The sequence below is a fragment of the Hibiscus syriacus genome, unplaced genomic scaffold (genome assembly GCF_006381635.1).
Source record: "Hibiscus syriacus cultivar Baekdansim isolate YM2019G1 unplaced genomic scaffold, ASM638163v2 tig00110377_pilon, whole genome shotgun sequence".
NCBI lineage: Eukaryota > Viridiplantae > Streptophyta > Magnoliopsida > Malvales > Malvaceae > Hibiscus > Hibiscus syriacus.
The window spans coordinates 439,195-457,438 of NW_024062711.1; the positions used below are offsets into that span (position 1 = coordinate 439,195).

Here is an 18,244-nt window from a genome sequence, read left to right on the forward strand (position 1 = left end):
AATAGTTTCTAAAAATAAAAAATTAATTAATCTATTTTAATTAATTTCTTCTTCCTTAAATGCAGCACTCGTCTCTGTAGCTCAAATACTCATTTCTTCTTTCTCTTTCGCTCCACTCTTTTTCCTGGAAAAAATGGATAACAACTATGTTCTTCATGATCGGTGACAAAACCAGAGGTTTTCTTTTGAAGAAGATGGTTGTTGTTCTACCGATGGAAAACCCAGTTTTGATTCAACCCACGAGAGAAAAGCTCGAACCACGATGGAGATTCACTCCGACGACTGTGTAAGGAGGAAGATTTCCAGCTCCACGATGAATTCAGTTATCGGGATGGGAAAGGAGTTTGGGTCGGTTTAGAGGTTGTGGTGGGATGAGTATGACAGCCCCGATTACTCGAAAGATGAATTCAATAAGGCATTTAGGATGAGCAAGTCGACGTTCGAGCTCATTTGCTTCGACCTCAACTAAGAAGACGACAACATTGTCACGTTTAGGCAAATAGTGGCGGTTTGTATATGGCGTTTGGTGAAGGGAGAATCGTTTCGACTCATCTCGAAACGGTTTGATTTACCCATCCCGAAGTGTCGTGAATCGATCTTCGTCGTCTGTTATGTGATATGCACTATTTTGATGGCCAAGTATCTACGATGGCCGGACAAGAATTCGTTACGAGAAATAAAACAAGAGTTCGAAGCCATCTCGTGGTCGACCATAACAGAATTTTCACCGACATTTTCATAGGCTAGCCGTGATCAATGAACGACGATCAAGTGCTGCAAAAATCATCCCTTTATCAAAGAGCAAACGACGGGTTCTTCAACGAAGTTTGGATCGTGGGGGCATTTTTCAATTAATCTATTTTAATTACTTTCTTATTTTCAGAAATTATTTTTTAATATTAAAAAATTAGGTCAGGTGGCTTTTTTAATAGGTTAACAATCAAACTTAATGGTCCATCACAGTTTGACCCATTTTGAGTAACGAAATGAAAAGTTAGACACCAAATTAAAACAAAATAAACAATAGACACTAAACTGAAAAAAGAGCATAAGTGAGTACATTTTGTATACTTAAGCTTAAACTTTTTAATAAAAAATAATGAGTTTGAGACATAATAAATAATCAAGTGAACATTTTATAATTTTTAACAGTCAATGGATTAAACAAAGCACATATCTATAGTTGACAGACCATTTTACAATTTTTAATAGTCAAAAAACTCAATAAAATAATTTCTTGTAGTTGAGACCATGTACTTTATCCTATTTTTTATTCAAATAAAATAAATCAATGTAAACATTCTATGGATTCGTATTTTGAGATTCTTGTGATTCCTTATTATAAGAATTTTATTGATCAATGAAAGTTGATTTTTTAGGAACATATATGTTATTTGTTTAAAAATAAAAAAAAGTGTTAGAAGTATTCAAACTTTTGGAAAAAAAATGAATTAATTAAATTTTTCAATTTTTCAATTCCGGAAAATTAATTAATTTAATTTCTTGATTTGAGTCTTTATACTTTCTTAAATTGTATAGGATAATATATATATATATATATATCGAATTAGCATCTACGTACCTTTTAAAAAATTAGAATAGGTATCATCTATGAAATGAAAAAGTTTCCACATCAATCAAAATAAGACTCCCATAGCAAATAAACACACATCCAAAAGAAACCAGTTAACACTGCGATGAAAATTACAAACCAAATCACGACTTGTATTTAGGGTTTTCTCTTTTATCAATAAATCAAACATTAAATTCCAGCTCTACCATACACATATTTAACATGCTTGAATTGATCATATTCTTTATTCCCAATCTAATATTCTGCACTGCTTAGTAGTTTCATTGGAGAGCAGCCTCAAGCACACCAGTGGGACTTTCTGGCATTACCTCGAAACTACACCTTTTTCCTTCAATCACCTTGTAAATCTTCTTCACCTTTTCCTGCATTCATTGTTAATACAACTTCCCCATTTCTGATTAAAACTTCAAATATATTTGAATTGGGTCTTACCGTGTAATTTATTTGGTTCAGTCTATTATGTAAGCTCCCCAATGCCTGATCATCAACACTGTGATTAGTGAGCCATAGTGCTACAGCTGCAGCAATTGCTGATGGAGGATAATTCAAGGAATCAATGGCTGCCAAAAACATAAGCCAAAACTATGCTTAGAGAAAGGAAAGGGAAGAAAACAGGGGAAAAATAATCCTTTAGGCAGCTGACATGGAATTCACCTTTACATGTATTGATAATGAGATCAGAGGCGGAAGAAAATAGGTTACAAAGGCTGTTTTGTCGTTGGGTCTTTGAAACCTTTGCGATGAAACAATGTACAAAATCGAAAGGAGTAATGGTTCGCAATCGCCATTTCAGAGTTTTCATCACTACAAGCTCCATTCTTTGGACTGTTTTGGGCTTAAACAAGAATCTAGGTTTTATTATTTGCAAGTCTAGCAGAAAGGGAACGCTTGTTTCCTCCATCTTTGCTGCTAGAGAAAAGCATGATACTGATAAAAGCTGCATTGGCCAACCTTTCCCTTGCTAAACATCAACGTACAGAAAATACCAACCAAATCAGCGGATTAGAAAGTACTTCTCAAACTCTTTTTAAACTCAATTCGAGCAAACAAAAATACCGGTAAAGCTCGAGCCGAAAGGAATCTATCCATGTAGTTGATGGAAAGATATGCAGTTTCAGGCCTAAACCTGTAGAAACAGTGAACCTGAAATTTGTTCAAACATATGCATCATGACAATAATAAAAAAACAAAAAAAACAGGGTGTTGTACGTGGTACCTTTAACATCCATTGGATTGCTTCTTGACGAGCTCTAACAATATCATTAGGAAGATCATGGAACCTTGATGAAAGAACCTTGGATTCCAGCATTCCGACCTCGGAATCAAACAAATTACTTAAAGAATCATTGCCATAGTCGACGAAACTATGGTTTGAATCTAAAGATGAAAAAGTAGTAACAAGTTCATCTCTTTCATTAACTTCATCGGCTTCCCAGGAGACAACATCATTTGCTGCTTCATCGCAATACAAATTAGGAAGGATTGGATGGTTTAGGGACACCGCCATTGGAAATTTTGTTTGTGGTGGTGAATCAACAGAAAACTTCTCTTTCCAAGTAATAGTTTATCAGATTTTCTGAACTGGAACAAAGGTTGCTTTCGGATGTGTATAAATATGTGTAAGTGGTGGTATATGAGGATCTAAGAGGGACCGTTGGGAGAGTTGTGCATGAAACTTCGTATGGAGTTGATCCAAATAGAGTAGGGCCAAGGGCTGGTCCTCGAATATTTGGCAGACCAATGATTACTTGTTTTCACTATTTGCTTGGTATCTAATTTCAAATTCCTTTATATTTTTTATTTTCTATTATTATCTAATTTCACACCCTAAATTCATCACCTGACTTTATAATTGTTGTTTTGTTGAATCTTTGACTAGTAAAAGTTAAAAATTGTTACTCGACTATAGTGCAATGCTTTGTTGAGTTATGTAACAGTTAAAAGTTACAAAATAATCATTCAACTATTCATATGTTTCAAACTCATCTTTTTCATAAAAAATTAATGATCGTTGAGCTAAACATTAACTTGTTGACTAAGATATGATAAAATATGATCCTATAATCATTTAAGTTATATTTTGTAGATTGGCTCTCTCTTTACATTATGTCGTCAAGTTAATGCTTGAAAGCAACGACGATATCCATAGACATAATTAAGATATAATTTTATCATATCACAATCACTGGGTTAACGTCCAATTCAGACATCCATAAAATTTTTAACAAAAAATGACGAGTTTGAAACATAATAATCATGTTACTATTTTATAACTTTTAACAATAGGAGGACTCAACAAAAAAACATTCTATAGTGCATACCATTTTATAACTTTTAATAATCGAGATACTCAATAAAAAATATCGTATAGTCGATGATCATTTGTGTACTTTACCCATAATGATTTCACATTACTATATTTTGGGTACTTTCCCTGCAACATCTTTATCATCTGTAATTCTTGACGTTCTCTTATCTTTGTTGCAGTTATTGCACTTTATTTTTCCCAGTTTCGAAATCTCATAAACCTATATTGTTTTAATTTTATGTGAAAATCATAAGATGACTTAACATATGTGATTATATATTTGTCTTGTAAGATTTTGAAATTAGCATAATTTAGCTTAGTAAATTTCATTGTATTAAGACTGAATTTCTAAGATTTTGAAATTAGCATAATTTAGCTTAGTAAATTTCATTGTATTAAGACTGAATTTCTAAAATTTAAAAATTACAATTATTAAATTCGATTAAATTAAAATACTGAAACAATAAATTTATACAACTTATTTCACATAAATTTTTATATATTCATATATATATATTTTTACTTTTTCATGAATGAAAAATTCAATTATTTGAAATTTAAACTATATATAAAAATAAAAATAATGTGAACAAAATCAAAATTAAGTAAATATAAATTAACTATTTAGAAATATAAACGGATTTAAACTAACAAAACCAAACTTTTATTTTCCAAAAAAGAAGTTAGTAAATTTGATCAAATTAGACCTTGCCAATAAAGAACTGAACTGATGTATATGGACTAGGTGAAATTCGTCATAAAGTACGACAACGAATATTATTTTATTAAAACTCGTTATATTTACCGTAACTGATTTTTTATAATTTTTTTAATATAATAATTAATGCAGCGTATTTCAATTAACTCGCAAATGAAAAACTACACGCAGATTTCCAACTTTTCCCGTATTAATGTTTCATTAGTACAATAAGAAATGCAATCTTGCGTTAATGCTTCATTGATACAATAATTAATGCAGTAGATTATTGCATATTACGTAATTACATGCATATTTCCACTTTTTAATTCAATTTATTGAAACATTTGCTATTGTAGGCATGCGTGTGGTCATTAATACTCGAGTTAATTGAAATTTGATGCATTAATTATTATATTAATGATGATATTTTCTTTATTTTTAAAAAGGTTATAAAAGAATCTCCAACAGCAAAATTAAATAATAAATAATAATTTATTTGGAACTTGCCCTGCCAATAAATTAAATTAAAAACTATAAATATTTGGTCTATGGTATATTATTCACCGTGAACCAATAAAAAAAATAATTTTCAAGAAAACTCATCAGAAAATATGATGAGTTTTAACTCCAGTGTAGCAATTATCTTATATCTCTTAATTTATGAAGTACCATATAAGCCCAAATAATTATCCCACGCTAATTTTGCCATGATTTTAGACTGTTATATTTTAGAGAAAATAACCTCAGTGACCAAAAATCCCATATAATATACGATTTTAATCAACTTTTTCTGGATTTGCCAAAATGACCAACAAAATCGCAATGCGATCGCTAATTCGCAACGCGATCTCCATTATCGCTAATTCGCAACGCGATCTCTATTATCGCAAATTCGCGTTGCATTTTCGCAATGCGATAGTTGAAAATCGCGTTGCGATGGTCTACAGTATCGTTGCGATTTTCCCAATTCGCAATGCGAATAAGTAAATCGCAACGCGAATTGGGAAAATCGCAATGCGAATAAGTAAATCGCAACGCGAATTGGGAAAATCGCAATGCGATACTTACTATCGCAATGCGATAATAAAAAATCGCAACGAGATACTTACTTTCGCAACGCGATACTGACTTTAGCAACGCGATTTACATAGCGCCATTCGTATTAACGCGTATTTTTTTTTTCAAATTCCAAACACGTATTTTTTCTTAATAAATCGGAAAATGAACCGTCCACAGTAATCGCAACTAATAACCTCAAACCCAAAAACACAACACTCAGTCCCATCTCCATCTCTCACTCTCTACGGCGAAATCCGTCCCCATCTCCGAAGATTTCCGTCCCCATCGCCGGCGAAATCCCTCACAACCATTCACAGTCAAAAATCCCTCACAATCATTCAGAAATGGAAAATCAACCTCCGAGGGTTAGTTTTTTTTATTTTTATTTTGAAATTTTTGCATTATTTTAGGTTTTTCATATTGAGATTGATGATAAGTTTACTGGTAATTTCAATAATAGATTAACCATTTCACTTAGATTTCTTATTAAATTCATTCGATTGCTGCCAATACTGCTAAACTGTATAGCCTGTGAAGTTAGTATTTGTCTTTGCTTTGTCTTTTGGTTGAAGTAATGCAGAAGAAGAATAGTTTCGAGAATGAAAATCGCAACGCGGAAATAACTATCGCAACGAGATAATCGCAACGCGAAATAAAAATCGCAACGCGAAACCAAAATCGCATTGTGATTTTCATTTTGCGTTGCGATTTTCATTTCGCGTTGCGATTGTCTGGTCACGATAGTCATTTCCGCGTTGCGATTCTCATTATCTCGTTGCGATTTTCATTTCAACCAAAAGACAAAAAAAGTGTTGCAAATTTTAGTTTCAAGAATAAACTACTATTTATGTTTATTGTTTTGTTTTGGTATATCTTGACAGTGTAATTTTTGGTATATCTAACTTGGTATGTTTATTGTTTTTTTGTAGAAATTTTTTTCGGCTTCATTGACATTAAGGAATAAAGTTAGCCTAGCCACTACAATTGCTTCGAAGCTTTCACCTGCACAAAGAAAATTGTTTGAAGAAACCTGCTTCGGGCCATGGCTGAGAGTACAACATCCGGGTGGAGATGCTAGTTTGACCCATTTGTGGCTTCAGACCATGACTAGCGATCTACCCGACAGTATACAACGTGGTGAGGAAGAGATATGGTTTTCATTTTCCACCGGCGTATACTTGTTTTGGGCGGAAGGAGTTCTGCTTAATCACTGGTCTACGATTCGGACACGATGATGTAGGCCGGTACACTCGTCATATCACCCGCCCATCATGGTTATCCAGGGTTTTTCCTGATGAGTCAATAGAGAAGTCGAACTTACACGTCGACGACATGAAGAAATTGTTTAATAAGAAAGATGGTTTTACTCGGATGAATGACGTCGATGTGATCCGAGTATGCCTTCTACTACTTTTGTATGCCGGCTTTCTAGGCAGAGAGGCCATTCAACCTATTCCTCAGGAGCTAATATTATTGGTAGAGGACCTAAATGCATGGAATCTGTTTCCGTGGGGTTCGTATATATGGAAAGCTACCTGGACTAAGTTGTCGTCTGCCTTTGATGACCGCAAAAGTTTGCGGGGCGATGGGTCGAAATACACTTTGTCAGGCTTTGTTTGGGCCTTTAAGGTAAGAATTTCTATATAATGTTTTCAAAATTATAATTAATTATTTAACAATTACTAATGTTTGTTATTATATTGTTTGTAGATTTGGATATTCGAGGCTTTCCACAGCATGCGGACATATGCATTAAAATCCTCAGATGATATTCCTAGGGCTATTTCCTGGAAGAGGAAACGTATGTTGGACATTCCTCGAGAGTCCACTCATATCATCCCAATAGTGCGGACATATGCGGACATATTAAGTCTCCGTATACCCCAATAGTGCGAAGACACCGCAAGAAGAAGCCCGACTCGCCTATCATCCCTCAAGAGTCCACTCCTATCGTTGAAGAGGCCCCTCCCACCGTTCAAGAGGCCACTATCATCGTTGAAGAGGTCCCTCCCACCATTCAAGAGCCCGATTCACATGGCGTCATATGTAGGATTCTTGAGAAACCCTCTGACGTGCCGGACATGATGGATTCAAGTTGGCTCTCGTATGAGTTACCGGCCAGTACCATACCGGTATCTGAAGAGGAGAGGAAACAACTACCGGACACAATTCTGGATAACACCCTTTGGGCTAAGACCGCAGTTGATTTTTATCTACATGAGCGAAGCCAGGGGTGTTTCACTGACATATGCAAGCTCAATGATGATATCTATTTGTTGCTTGATCGGTCTTGGTGGGGCGTATTATTAGGGGTCAAAGACAATGGCTATTTCGATGGAGGGGTAAGTCTTAAATCTATCTTATATTTTCATTTGATTAATTTGTTTAAAAATTAATGTAATTCACTAATATATGTATTTTTTTGTAAAACAGCATATCGATGCGTGGGTGTCACGTCTACTAATAATTAGGAAACTTAAGGAAAATAAAAGAAATACACGGAATACAATAATGCCGACGGCTTTTAACGCAGTTCACTTGAAGAATCAACGAGATGAATCATTTGCGTTGGGCAATGGACAAGCTAAACTTTATCCTGCATGATGGGAGGTCGATAAGGTTAGTGTTTATTTTAGATTGAATTTAAAGGTATTCATAAATAAGTGCGCAAATGAATGATTACTTATGATTGCAGGTGTTATCCCTGTTTTGGAACGTAACCATTGGCTTCTCGTCGAGCTTCAGATCCATCCCTTAAGGCAATAGTATATGACATGATAAATTAATATCATTGGCTGATTTAAGAGATATTATTAAGGGATGGAGCTCTTATTTGGCTAAATACTTGGATGCGATAAATTATTGGACTCGTTCTGGAAACAAGAAGCCAAAGAAGCTCAATATTACAGTTAGCAGACGAGACCGCACCACAACAAACGAAAGGACCCAGAGGGGATTGTGGTCTCTCGTATGCTTGGCGTTGGACCGTTTGATCACAGGAAGTATAAAGTATCTACCTCCCACCGATATAGATAGAGCTGCAGTAGGCTTGTGGTTTTCGACATTATATGGCTAGATCGATATACGAGACGCTGCCTACCTGCATCCGCGTTATAAAAATGTCCATAAACAATTGGTATGTTTATAGGCTTATGGTTTGAAAATGTTTGGTTAAGTACCTAGAATTCAATAATTTGCTGTTTGTAGGTTTTAGATGTGTAGAAAGTGTTGTTTGAGCAAATGTTTGGTTTATGCAGGTTAATCTCAGAAGTGAGCTGCGTGAAAATGATGTATGGCTGCAAAAGTTGATTCAATAGTATAGTGTTATTTTCTCTAATATTATACTATTTTTTTATTGTTTTGATTTGTAAAAGGTGATTTGTAAAAGTTGATTTGTTTAATTGATGTTAACATAATTCTTATTTTTGCTTGTTAATTGATTGAAATGTAATGGTGATTTTGTTGATTTCAATCTGCATTATGTTGAAGGCAAAAAGTACTATCGCAATGCGAAATGAAAATCGCAACGAGAGAATCGCAACGCGAAAATGAAATCGCAACGCGAAATTAATTCGTGTTGCGATTCCCTCGTTGCGATTTCATTTCGCATTGCGAAATTAGCGTCCGCGTTGCGATGGACATTAAGATGATTGCCTATTAAGTGATAACAACTGGAACATATCATAGCAATTTTCAAACTCAAGTTACTAATACATGCCTAACTGAAAATGTTAAAAGTTCACACATAAATCTAATAATACAACGCTTGCATTTAAAAATCACCTAAGTTAACAGTCCCAAAAGGTGAAGCCAGTTGTGATTGGGATTTTAAAGATGATTGCGATTTGATTGCCTTTTTCTTGACACCATATGAGCTTTGGATTTTGATGATGATCCATATTTTGGTAGAGGAAAAGATGATTGTGATGGCACTGTTGATCCACATGTCAACCTTGTATGACCACTTTCCTTGCACCGACTACATGTTGATCTCTTCTTCTCTTCACCCTTAGACGGTATACGATCGTGACTTTTTGGTCGGCCAGGTAGCCTTCTGTCCATGGCTGGTGGCAAAACTGTTTGTAAGTCATCTGGTATGTCCCACTCAGAAGGATGTGAAATAGGGTAGACAATCTCGGCATAAGTCTGTCGATATACTTCTGTAGTGTAGCAATCCTAGCGTATGTGCTTGAATCATCTTGGTTTAGATGAAGAGCAACTTTTATAACATGGCCACATGGATAACCAGATGTTTGCCATTTCATACAACTACACGTCCTTGCATTTAGATCGACAAGCCCATTTAAGTTATTATCCAGTACTTCAAACAAAGTGTTTGAACATGGTTCAACTCTCCATGACGTTGACTTCACAACACGTTTCGTTATCTTTTTTTCAGTCCATGGTGTAACACGATGTTCCAATGTTCCTGTAAATTTAAATAAATAATACTTAGTAAAATATATGATAACTTACGAATTCAAAGAAATAATACCTGCATGGTTTCTTTTCTTGTAGTACCACTGTTGAATAGAGGCTCGAAAAAACTCCATTAACATAGTAATGGGTAATTTCCGGGAATGACGACTTAGAGCGTTAATTGATTCTGCACTATTAGACGTCATGAAACCATATCTTGCTCCAAGTTGATGTACTCTTGACCATCTTTCAAACCCGACATCTTCTAGTGTTTGAGCACACTGAGGCAAAACACGTCTTAAACAGTTTATATGCTTATTGAAATCCACTTCCCGATAAGCCTTTACAGCCTTCTAGTATGTCCATTTGTGCTTTTTTATACCAACAGACCTTGATTTTAGATTTCTATACAATGAACACCACAAAGTCCATGAAAAGCATCTGGGAAACACCTTCTAACAGCGTTGTCAATTGAGTTTGCCCTATCGGATATGATTGTCAGATTGCTAATAGGACCTATGCAATCCCTAAGATGCCCCATAAACCATGTCCATGAATCAGAGGTTTCAGATTTGCCAACCCCGTAAGCTATTGGCAATATCTCATTGTTAGCATCCATGGCTACTGCTAATAAGTTTACTCCAAGGTATCGACCTTTCAAATGTGCTCCGTCAACTATAATAACTGGGCGCATGCAAGTAATAACGAACGAATCTACAAAATAATATACACAAGAAATATAATCATTTAAATGTGAAATGCATGTAACTAACAGAAATGAGTCAACAGAATTATATTGATTTACTAACCGCAGCACCAATGGCGATAAACAGCAACTCAAAGCGTCCATCTCTATCTGTTTTGATATGAGTTACCGACCCAGATTTTTCAGCTTTAAATTGTGACAATAAGCCGGCAGTTGGGCAAACGATGCTTCTGGCGACCCCCTCAACAATTCCAAGGCATAACATTTGGCTCTTCAAGCTTGAGAATATGATATACTAATCTTGAACCGAGCATTCATGTCAGTCATAATTTCATGTCCCCGATATACCCTGCCATTCAAAAACATTAACTCAGCCAGAAAACCACCCAACACCTTTTTGTTTGCCTGTCTATGGTGAGGAAAAACTTGGGTTCTTGAACATGTATGTTTATCAATAAAGTCCTAACTTGAAACATTGCGCAATCTTTTATCCTCTTTGCAATCATACGCCACATACAGTTTTTGTCAATCGTACACCTTGTTTCGAAACGATCTTTGCTTGATTTGTTAACTTTTAGTTGATAGCCATCTTCCACACATTTCGTATACAAAGCTATCTTCAAGTCTTCCTTTGTATCAAAACAATCATCTTTCTTGATACGAATAACTTTTGTGTAACAATCAACTGCTTTCTTTGCCAACTCTTCTTCCGGTAACTGAAGTAATTCTGGCATATTCCAGTTATACTCCCGTGGCATTTCTTTTCTTCGGGGACTTTTTCTTCTTCTTTTTCTTCTTCAGGATTATATGAATTACAGAATGGATGTTCAACATGTTCATTCACAGTCGTAACTTCCTCCTCATTATCATCAACAACATCTTCCTCGGCAACGTGTGTTTCATCATCAAAATTCGGGTATTGACCAATATCAAAATCATTACACGCAGGGTCTGTTTCTTCTTCTGAAACATCATCAAAATCCGTGTATTGACCAATATCAAAGTCCGGGTATTGACCAAGATCAAATTTCGAATACTGACTAGTACTCACAATTTTTTCTCTTGGCTCATCATCGTCTAATTGGTCAATACGAAAACCGGAATTTGGTGCTGAAAGTTGATTTGGATTTGGATTAGAAAAAGGCTGTGGGTTGTTTGACCCACTTAGTTGATTACTACCCGCTACTGACCCAACAATACTACTTCTAGGTTCAACAACATACAATGTAACATCATCACTTGAAACATTAATGTAAGCAATGAATCGTTCAACATCTTCATTGTCGGTTAACAAATAAACTTTACCATTTCTCTGATAAGATAGCCTAAATCCACTTAGGGGCACTTTTAACATTTTCAGTTAGGCATGTATTAGTAACTTGAGTTTGAACATTGCTATGATCTGTTCAGTTGTCATCACTTATTAGACATTCATTTGACTATCGTAACGCGAAAATGGCTATCGCAACGCGAAAATGGTTATCGCAACGAGAAAATCACAATGCGAAATGAAAATCGCATTGCGATTTTCTCGTTGCGATTTTCATTTCGCATTGCGATTTTCTCGTTGCGATAGCCATTTCACGTTGCGATAGTCTGTTTTGCCTTCAACATAAAGCAGATTGAAAATCAACAAATCAACTATTACATTTCAACACAAATATGTACACATCAATTAAACAAATCAAGATTACAAATCATCTTTACAAATCAATTAACAATCAAAAAATAATAATAATTCTTATTTCTTCATCAATTATTGAATCAATGAATCAACAACTTTGTGACCCCGTACATCCATTTCACGCAGCTCACTTAAGGATTAACCTGCAGAAACCAAACATTTGCTCAAACAAGACTTCCTACACATCTAAAACCTACAAACAGCAAATTATGAATTAGGTACTTAACCAAACATTTTCAAACCAAAAGGAGTATATATGTTAACAAAACTTGCATTTGACTTACCAATTAACAATGGACACTTTCATAACGCGGATGCAGGTAGGCAGCGTCTCGATATTGCTCTAGCCATATAATGCCGAAACCACAAGCCTACTGCAGCTCTATCTCTATCGGTGGGAGGTAAAAACTCTGTGCTTCCCGTCGTCAAACGCGCCAAGCAAAGGCATACGAGAGGACCACAATCCCCTCTGGCTCCCAGCGATTACTGTGGCGCGGTCTCGTCTCTGACAACTGTGACATTGAACTTCTTTGGCTTCTTGTGTCCAGAATGACTCCAATACTCCCATCCAAGAATTTAGCCAAATGAGAGCTCCATCCCTTGAAAATATCTCTCAAATCAGACAGTGATATGTAATTGATCATGTTGTCATACACTATTATCTTCAGGGATGGGAGCTGAAGTTGGACGAGAAGCCAGTGACGACGTTCCAAAACAGGGATAAACACCTGCGATCATAAGTAATAATCATTTATTTGCGCACTTATTATTAACACCTTTAAAAAATTTAAAAAATAAACACTAACCTTATCGACCTCCCACCATGCAGGATAAAGTTTAGCTTGTCCATTGCCCAACAAAAATGATTCATCTCGTTGATTCTTCAAGTGAACTGCGTGAAAAGCCGTCGGCATTATTGTATATAGTGATTTTTTTTTTATTTTTCCTAAGCTTCCTTATTATTAGTAGACGTGACACCCACGCATCGATATGCTGTTTTACAAAAAAATACATATATTAGTGAATTACATTAATTTTTAAACAAATTAATCAAAATTATATATAAGACAAATATAGTCTTACCTCCCCATCCAAATAGCCACTGTCTTCAACCCCTAAATAGCACACCCCAAGACCGATCAAGCAACAAAACATTTCATCGTTGAGTTTGCTGATGTCAGTGTAACACCCTTGGCTCCGCTCATGTAGATAAAAATCAACTGCGGTCTTAGCCCAAAGGGTATTATCCACAATTGTTTCCGGTAGTTGTCTCCTCACTTCAGACCGGAAGGGTACTAGCCGGTAACTCATACGAGAGCCAACTCTCATCCATCATGTCCGGAACCGGTGGGGGTTTCTCAATACTTCGATATATTACCCATGTGAATCGGGCTCTGGAATGGTGGGAGGGACCTCTTCAACGATGACAGTGGCCTCTTGAACGGTGGGGGAATCTTGAGTGAGAATAGGGGCCTCTTGAACGATTGGAGGGGACTCTTGAGGGATGACCGGTGAGTCGGGCTTCTCTTGCGGAGTCTTCGCACCATTGGGGTGACGGAGACGTAATAGCACGTCCACGCCGTTGATGCGTGAACTCCGTCGTGCAAGGAAACCCGACGTAAAGCATCCACCTTATCGGGCCGCTAAAAAAAAATAATAGTAAATAGTAACAGACATGATATTAAACAAAGACAAATAGTTTCAACTAGCATTGTATTCACCCAATCATATTCTATCATAGTTCACAAAATGCTCAGATAACATTCCAGTAAGCACTTATATAAATTTAAAAGGACAACATATATAAACATTCCAGAAGAAGAATAGTTACTTTCGCAACACGAAACTTAAAATCGCAACGCGAAATGACTATCGCAACGCGGAAATGACTATCGCAATGCGAAATGAAAATCACAACGACAAAATCGCAACGCGAAATGAAATCGCAACGACAAAATCGCAACGCGAAACACAAATCGCATTGCGATTTCATTTCGCGTTGCGATTTTGTCGTTGCGATTTCATTTCGCATTGCGATTTTGTCGTTACGATTTCATTTCGCATTGCGATAGCCATTTCCGCGTTGCGATAGTCATTTTCGTTGCGAAAGTAAACTATCTTCTTCTGCAAATTGAAACTTGAATGGATTGCATTACTTCAACCAAAGACAAAAACAAAACCAAAAACAAATACTAACAAAAACAGATTGGCAGCAACCGAATGAATTACGAGTATGAAAAATCTAACTACCTCGTTGCGTAGAGTATGAACCTCATTCTGCAACGATGCTACCATCTCACGTAGAGCGGCTACCTCACCGCGTAATGTAGACACCTCAACACGCCATGCACCATCGTCTTTGCGTAAAGTACGACCTCCTCACGCAAGGCATTGACCTCATCACGTAACTCCCCTAACTCATCCCGTTGAGGTGGGGTGGAGAGAGAGATAAACTCGTGGCATCTTTGCCGGTCGCCTATCTTGCGGTGATGGTGGAGAAGAGCTCGATGATGTGACAAATAGGTGATGGCTGTCGTTGTGGAGGTGTATAGCGGGTCGATCAGATGATGGCTCTGGGTGAGGTGATAGCTCTGGGCGAGGTGATGGCTCCCGAAGTGGAGGCTGCTCATCACCGTTCCATCAAAAAAACGCTTACTAGCTTGCCACCAATCAGTGGCAAGCTCAGCTTCCGTGGGTGTCAGCCTCTGTAGAGGAGTGTGGCCTCCTAACAATATAAAAGCTCAAACAAAGTTAAATGTGTACTAGTAAAACTTGTTTATAAACATATGGTAGTATTATGTTAACTTACATTATTTTGTCGTATACCGTAGTAAATCTTCCCATTGCAAGGTTCGTTTCCTCTTCCAGGAAATAGCCATGGGAATATTATTGAAGTTTTATTGCATATGTCTTCATGGCGGGAAAGGCCTCAAATATCCAAATCTACAAACAATATAATAACAACTTAGTAATTGTTAAATAATTACTTATAATTTTGGAAACTTATATAAAATTCTTACCTTAAAGGCCCAAATAAAGCCTGTCAAAGTGTATTTGGAACCATCGCCATGCAAACTTTTTTCGATCATCCCAAGGAAGACGATAACTTATTCCATGTAGCTTTCCATAAATACGAGCCCCACGGAAACAGGTTCCACGCATTTAGGTCTTCTACCAATTTGATTAGATCATTTGGAATAGCTTGTCTGGCCTCTCTGCCTAAAAGCCGGCATGCAAAAGAATTAGAAGGCATACTCGACAACATCGACGTTCCATCCGAGTAAAACCATCTTTATTATTCAAAAATCTTGTCAGGTCTTCTACGTGTAGACTCGGCCTCTCCAGCTCAGGAAACCGGGATAGCCATGATGGGCGGGTAATGTGTCTAGTGTACCGACCTACATCATCGTGTCCGAGCGTAGACCGTGATTAGCAAAACTCCTCCCCCCAAAACACGTATACGCCGGTGGAAAATCAAACCATATCTCTTCTCACGACGTTGTATAGTCTCTGGTAGATCTCTAGTCATGGTTTGAAGAAACAGGTGTGTCAACATCGCATCTCCACCGGGATGTTGTACTTTCAGCCATGGCCCGAAGCATGTATCCTCAAACATTTTTCTTTGTGCAGGTGAAAGCTTCGACGCAATTGTTTTGGCCAGGCTGACTTTATTTCTAAGGTCAATTGAGCCGAATAAAAGTTCTACAAAAACAATAAACATACTAAATTAGATATACCAAAAATACACTGTGAAGATATACCAAAAACAATAATAAACATAAAGTAGTAGTTTATTCTTCAAACTTAAATATGCAACACTGTGAATTTCGTATTTGTCTTTGTTTTTTGGTTGAAGTAATGCAATTCATTCAAGTTTCAATTGCAGAAGAAGAATAGTTTCTGAAATGAAATCGCAACACGAAAATGACTATCGCAACGAGAGAATCGCAACGCGAAACTAAAATCGCGTTGCGATTTGCATTTCGCGTTGCGATTTGCATTTCGCGTTGCGATTCTTGGTTGATTTAATAAGCAATCTAAGTGAAATGGTTAATCTATTATTGAAATTACCAGTAACTTATCATCAATTTCAATATGAAAACCTAATAATAATGCAAAAATTTCAAAAGAAAAAATTAAAAAAACTAACCCTCGTTGGTTGATTGGTTGATTTTCCATTTTGATTGTGAGGGTGGCTCTGAGAGATTAGATAGACGGATTTTGCCGGAGATGGGGACGGATTTCGTCTGAGATGGGTGAGAGAGTGAGAGATGGAGATGGGGATGGATTTCGTCGGAGATGGGTGAGAGAGTGAGAGATGGAGATGGGACTGAGTTGTGATTTTAGGTTTTAGGTTATGAGTTGCGATTACGGGATATACTGTGGACAGTTCAGTATTCCAATATATTAATATTCATGTTTGGAATTTAAAAATAAAATACTTGGCCAGGATACTAATGGCGCTTTGAAAATCGCATTGCGATTATGTATTATCGCGTTGCGAAAGTCAGTATCGCGTTGCGAAAGTAAGTATCTCGTTGCGATTTTTTATTATCGCATTGCGATAGTAAGTATCGCATTGCGATTTTCCCAATTCGCGTTGCGATTTACTTATTCGCATTGCGATTTTCCCAATTCGCGTTGCGATTTACTTATTCGCATTGCGAATTGGGAAAATCGCAACGATACTGTAGACCATCGCAACGCGATTTTCAACTATCGCATTGCGAAAATGCAACGCGAATTTGCGATAATGGAGATCGCGTTGCGAATTAGCGATCGCATTGCGATTTTGTTGGTCATTTTGGCAAATCCGGAAAAAGTTGGTTAAAATCGTATATTATATGGGATTTTTGGTCACTGAGGTTACTTTCTCTACATTTTATTATCAATCTATAAATAGTAACAAAAAGAAGAAGAAAACTCAAATTAATTCATTTTTTCATATGCTAAACTTTGGAGTTAATTGTATAGTATATCTCAATTTATGACTCCTACTTTAAATTGGTCTCTAATCTTTAAAATATTTTATATTTATCTTCCAAACACGATCCATCATTCTAAACTAGCCTCTAAAGTTTAAAATATTTTATATCAGCCCTTAAACTATCAATATAATTATATTCTGATTATTTCATTAACTTGTCGTTAACTGTATTGGTTAAAATATTAATATATTTTTGAAGGTCCTAGGAATTGAATGTATGACCTACAAAATTCTAGGACCTTTAAAATAGATAATTTTTTTCCAGAAATTATAAGTTCAATCTTAAGACCTTTAAAAATAGATCGTATAATTATATTCTGATTATTTCATTAACTTGTCGTTAACTGTATTGGTTAAAATATTAATATATTTTTGAAGGTCCTAGGAATTGAATGTATGACCTACAAAATTCTAGGACCTTTAAAAATAGATAAATTTTTTTCCAGAAATTATAAGTTCAATTCTTAAGACCTTTAAAAATAGATCGAATTCTTTTTAGAAGGTCACACAAGTTCAATTCTTAAAACCTTAAAATAATTAGTAGAGTTAACAACACATTAACATAAAGATCAAAATTAAATGATATTAGTAGTTTAAATTTAGAGTTTTAACACCTTAAACTACTATTAGGGGTGTTCAAAATTTGGTTTTAACCAAATTAATCGATCGAATTAATTTTTTTTAGTTAATCAGTCAACTAATTTTAGGTTTGATGGACTAATAGTTAATAGTTTTTTCTTCAAATTTTGATCATCGATTAATTCAATTTGAAATCAATTAATTAACT

At 35.9% G+C, this 18,244-nt stretch overlaps 1 protein-coding gene across 1 annotated transcript; it reads right to left on the bottom strand.

The window, feature by feature from the left end:
- Nucleotides 1-1,854: 1,854 nt before the first annotated feature.
- On the bottom strand, nucleotides 1,855-3,156 carry LOC120121536 (cyclin-D1-1-like). The gene is made up of 5 exons (XM_039140871.1): nucleotides 2,811-3,156; nucleotides 2,651-2,737; nucleotides 2,249-2,555; nucleotides 2,027-2,154; nucleotides 1,855-1,956 (listed from the first exon to the last, which is right to left on the bottom strand). Exons 1-5 carry the CDS (start codon nucleotides 3,099-3,101, stop codon nucleotides 1,855-1,857), a joined length of 915 nt encoding a protein of 304 aa, XP_038996802.1. The 5' UTR covers nucleotides 3,102-3,156.
- Between the last annotated feature and the right edge of the window lie 15,088 nt (nucleotides 3,157-18,244).

Coding starts and splice junctions, on each gene's coding strand:
- LOC120121536 (XM_039140871.1), bottom strand. CDS start 3,101: ATGGCGGTGTCCCTAAACCATCCAATCCTTCCTAATTTGTATTGCGAT. Junction 2,738..2,810: donor CAATCCAATGGATGTTAAAG/GTACCACGTACA, acceptor AACAAATTTCAG/GTTCACTGTTTCTACAGGTT. Junction 2,155..2,248: donor CATTATCAATACATGTAAAG/GTGAATTCCATG, acceptor TGTTTTTGGCAG/CCATTGATTCCTTGAATTAT.